Below are 5,000 nucleotides of genomic sequence, written 5' to 3' on the forward strand. Positions count from 1 at the left end.
GTTCAGTGAGATCACGAAGATGTTGTAGAGTTTGCCGGTCGTGAGGTTGGTCAGTGTCACCGCTGTGTCCGTTACGTTGATTGTCTGCGAGGAGCAGGAAGGAAGGGGTCACTCACAAACCCTTTGAATTGCCCGATCGCTCTTGGAAATACGTTACAGAAACAGCGATGCCACCTCTTGTATACGCAAGAGGTTTAGTTATACTCACGTTATTCAGGTTAAAGATGACCTTGGAGGCGGAGTGCTTGTCCACACTCTGGTACTGGATCTGGTAGGCGTCCACCGTCACGTTCTCTTCTCTCTCCAGGAACTTGGGCCATCGTTCCCCCCCTCTCTCTCTCTCTCTCTCTCTCTCTCTCTCTCTCTATAGCTTCTCTCTCCTTTCCTCTCTCTCTCCTCTCTCTCTGTCTCTTCTCCTCTGGGCTCGCTCTCTCTCCCTCTCGCTCTCGCTCTCGCTCTCGCTCTCTCACTTTCTCTCTCTCCCTCACTCTCTCTCTCTTCTCTCGGGCTCTCTCCTCTCTCTCTCCTCTCTCTCTCCTCCTCTCTCTCTCCTCTCTTCTGCGCTCTCGCTCGTCGCTCTCATCGCTCTCCTCCTCTCCTCTCTCTCTCTCTCTCTCTCTCTCTCTCTCTCTCTCTCTCTCTCTCTCTCTCTCTCTCTCTCTCAGCTCCTCTCCTTTCTCTTCTCTCTCTCTCTCTCTCTCTCTCTCTCTCGCTCTCCCTCATCGTTCCTCTCTCTCTCTCTCTCTCTCTCTCTCTCTCTCTCTCTCTCTCTCTCTCTCTCTCTCTCTCTCTCTCTCTCTCTCTCTCTCTCTCTCTCTCTCTTTCTCTCTCTCACTCTCACTCACTTACTCACTCACTCACACTCTATTTTCTAATAATCATGTATCATAATGAACCAAGCTCGCTGAGTACAAGGGATGAATATCTTTTTCCTATTTCTTATTTTTTCTGATCAATATGCCCGGAGAGACACCGGGCCGCCGCCACGCCTCCTCGTCGCATCAGGTGACGGAGAGTGACAGGGCGGCCCTCAGCGACTCTCGCCGTCGCCCGCATGTCAATAGTGTTGTGAAGGATTACAGGAGAGGAAGGAAGGCGGCGGGCGTAATGATGCAAATGGTGATAACAATGATGACGTAGCAACAGATATGAGAAGCATGTTGCTGGTGATGTTGATGTTAATGATGATGATGGGGATGATGTTGATGATGTTGATGTTGGTGTTGATGTGATGTGATGTGATGTGATGTGATGTGATGTGATGTGATGTGATGTGATGTGATGTGGTGTGGTGTGGTGTGGTGTGATGTGATGTGATGTGATGTTCATGTTCATGTTCATGTTCATGTTCATGTTTATGTTTATGTTTATGTTTATGTTTATGTTTATGTTTATGTTTATGTTTATGTTCATGTTAATGTGAATGTGAATGTTAATGTTAATGTTAATGTTAATGTGATGTGATGTGATATCGATGTTGATGTTGATGTTGGTATTGATGTTGATGTTGATGATAATAATGATAATGATGATCATGAATAACACAGCTCTAACACCACCATCGCCGCACCCACCTTCCTCGAGGCACATCATGATGTTTCCGATGTAGGGCATGCAGAGCGCGGGCGTGGCGCGGTCGGACGTGAAGGAGCCGGAGCACATGCTGAGGCAAGAAGCGGGGACGCCTCGCCTCTTGCAGCAGGGCCGGTGGTTGCGGCCGCCCACTCCGCAGCGCAGCAGGCTGGTCAGCTCGCCGGCGCAGATGGAGGCCAAGGCGCGCACGTGCGTCATGCGGGCGTTGTAGTCGCAAAGCGGCATGCAACCGGGACTGATGTTGACGTTCTTGCAGCACTTGGTGATGTTGTAGGTGTTGTCCTCCAGGCGCTGCTCCTTCTGGATCGACGGCGTCCGGAACAGCACTCGCTCGGACGAATCGCTCGTGCCGTACGTGTTGACCGCCTGCACGTACACTTCGTACTGGGTCTCGGGGCAAAGGTGCTCCAGCACGTACGGCGGACTGTCCGTGTACACGCCGCGGTACGCCAGCTCAATGTTGTCCATGAACCTGGAAGAAGAGAAGACTTAGCAGATCCTGTTACTACACGAACTGCCAGTGGATTGCTTACTCTCAGGATACAAGCGTGTGTGTGTGTGTGTGTGTGTGTGTGTGTGTGTGTGTGTGTGTGTGTGTGTGTGTGTGTGTGTGTGTGTGTGTGTGTGTGTGTGTGTGTGTGTGTGTGTGTGTGTGTGTGGGTGTGTGAGGCTGTGTATCTGTACAGTATATACCTTTTCTAAAGGAATATCCATCATGATTTAATACCTGCGTTAACTAAGCCACTTCCCGCCCTGAACGTCCTCATACTACTCTGGCCCCGCGCTTACCAGTCGCTCTTGCAGCCGCGGCCCGCTTGAATGGGTCGGAAGAATGCGTGGTAGGCGCTGATCGAGTCGGCGTGGATCTCCGAAGGGCGCCAGTGCAGCAGCGCAAATGTCGGCTTGATGTTGGTCACGCTGATGCTTGTGGGCACGCCGGGAAGCACGTTGTAGCCCTTCATGAGGCAGCTCCGGTAGTCCGTGAAGTAGTCGACGCACCTAGGACACGCGAAAAGGGGTTATTCTAGGGTCAGCAGAGAATCAGCTCTTGTCATCACCCATTTCGAAAGCGGCAACTTATTTATAGTCTATCTTGTTTGATTCCTATTTTCCAATATGGACATACGTACACACAGACACATCTATAGCGTACATGCACACACAGAAACACACACACAAAAAAATCCACACACAGACACAGAAACGAACACAAGAAATAACAATCGAAATATTAAACCCAAAGCCCTTCCCTCGACGTTCACTCTCAGATCGAGCTCCCGGCATAACGAGACGGAAACTCACTTGAAATACTTGTAGTCGATTTTGGTGACGTTTCCCGAGCAGAGTTCGACGCACAGGGGAGGCAGGCCTCTCTCCAGGCAGCAGTCGGAGTGGTCGACGTCGTTGGCCAGGCAAGAGAAGGTCTCGGCTGCCCAGGGAGCGCACACGATCATGTCAGGCTCGGTGATGTATCTGGTGTTCGGGTCACACAAGTTCTTGATGCATCTGTTGCAAAGAGGGCGGGAAGGGAGGCGGAGTGAGTGTTTGTGGGATGTAGTTTTATTTTTTCTTTTGTCATGAATTTCAATTACGATTTTCAGGCTTGGGTGGAATGCATGTTTAATCCATATGTTATTTCCATCTCGTGCAAGGAGTGTTATCGTGTACCGTTTGCAAAATAGAGGTGAGAGGATAGTTCAGAGACTTTAGTTCGGAAATCACTAATTAGCAACTCATCCCCCTACATATCTCTGGATATTTGAATTGAGTAAATACATACGTTTTGTTATGGATATATTATATATGATTAGATTGTATGTGACTTATGTAAATACCACATCAAACATTTTCGTATTCTTGATTTTTTTTTCTTATATGTAAAAAATGCGATTGATATTCGATTTTCTACTCCAGGCCGATTTACAAAAGTATTGAAAAAAAAAAATAATCCACATTAATTATTGTTCATCTAGATGATGAATAAAATCTTGCTAATTTCATATTTCACATTAAAACTCAAAATATATATAAATATTACAATAATAGTAAGCAAATGACAGAAATCATACAAGTGTCAGCTGTCAACAAAAATGGATTGTTATACATAAATATAAATATCTATTTCGTTTGAAACAATTCATCGTATCGGTACTTTTTTTTCTTTTTTTTGTCAATTAGGAGGTTGTAGTCTTAATTCAGATATTCAGAACTGGGTAAGACATGCAATCAATTATTTTTTTCTGATTTGTTGACATCCTCGTGAAGACCACAATATATATTCTATTCACATAATTTTCTTTCTCATGATTTTACTTCCTCAGGAACCAATACAAAGTTTCTTTCAATTTTTGAGGCCCGAAAAAATAAACACAATATCTTAATTTAGGAATCGGACACTTCGTTGGCGGGAAAAAAATAGCTGACTGCCTTGATCTGAATTCCTTTCCATTTCTTACTAATTAAGAGGAACAGAATAACGAATTATTATATCGTTTCTCTTTGCAAATATGCTACTATGATTTAATTAATATTATAGCATAATAGCATTTAAGGAAGAGAAACAAACAAAAAAGTTCTATATGACTAACTGGCATCTTACAGTATTCCGTACGTTTCGAAAATCGAAACCTCTCTTCACTTGTTTTGCAGACTGTACCATACACTTTCCCTCATGGGCTCCATTTCCAAATATAATTTTTGATGATAAAATATTTTTTGAATCAAATCTGATCGACATAAACAAATATTCAGATCCCCCCCCCTCTATCCCAATACACAAACAAAGTGAAACAGGTAGCACTACTGCCAATGAACTCTGTAGTAACTTTGAAAGTTGCTTATGCCATGAAGTCAAGAATATGAATAAAATATGTTTTTGATACTCCCCTCAAAATCTAATAAAAATACGCAAAAACTTCACCAAACAGCTATACCAAGTAATGCGAATATCGACCTGACTGACATCACTTAACTCCTATTTTTACAAGATTCAAATTCTGTGGATAGATTATACCAGTTTTCAACTACCTTTGACACACACAAATAACATCCTCCCGTTTCCTTACCTGTAATGCTTGACGCCTTTGTCATTGCAGCATCCAATGATATCAGGCAATTCGGGATTAACGATTTCCGTTTTGTTGGACTCTTCAGCCTTCGTGAGGGCACGGAGGGTATAGGGCACGAGCGAGGACCCGTGACGGTTCTGGGAGATGACGGACACTTCGTACCAGGTCAGCGGGGATAGGTTCCTCACCATGACCTCGGTGCGGTTGGCCGAGACCTGTGCCGAGGGGGAGAAGGTCAAATGGGGTTAACACGGCGTATGATTTTGCATTGCTATTTTGCCGCACCGTCGTATGCTTAAATACATCGTGGGATCCATTCGCTAAGGCACAAGATTATCT

At 45.1% G+C, this 5,000-nt stretch overlaps 1 protein-coding gene across 1 annotated transcript in view; it reads right to left on the reverse strand.

Moving 5' to 3' along the window:
• LOC122251595 (Ig-like and fibronectin type-III domain-containing protein 2) overlaps nucleotides 1-5,000 on the reverse strand; it is a 215,544-nt gene that overhangs the window by 22,537 nt on the left and 188,007 nt on the right. Inside the window, 6 exon segments of the mRNA XM_086538826.1 lie at nucleotides 1-84; nucleotides 209-350; nucleotides 1,544-2,065; nucleotides 2,383-2,592; nucleotides 2,896-3,099; nucleotides 4,659-4,876. The exon segment at nucleotides 1-84 is cut by the window's left edge and continues 185 nt beyond it. Coding sequence (XP_086394952.1) covers nucleotides 1-84; nucleotides 209-350; nucleotides 1,544-2,065; nucleotides 2,383-2,592; nucleotides 2,896-3,099; nucleotides 4,659-4,876 — 1,380 coding nt within the window.

Source organism: Penaeus japonicus, unplaced genomic scaffold (assembly GCF_977035675.1).
Source record: "Penaeus japonicus unplaced genomic scaffold, GWHDUDI00000001_assembly GWHDUDI00000008, whole genome shotgun sequence".
In the NCBI taxonomy this organism is placed as follows: domain Eukaryota; kingdom Metazoa; phylum Arthropoda; class Malacostraca; order Decapoda; family Penaeidae; genus Penaeus; species Penaeus japonicus.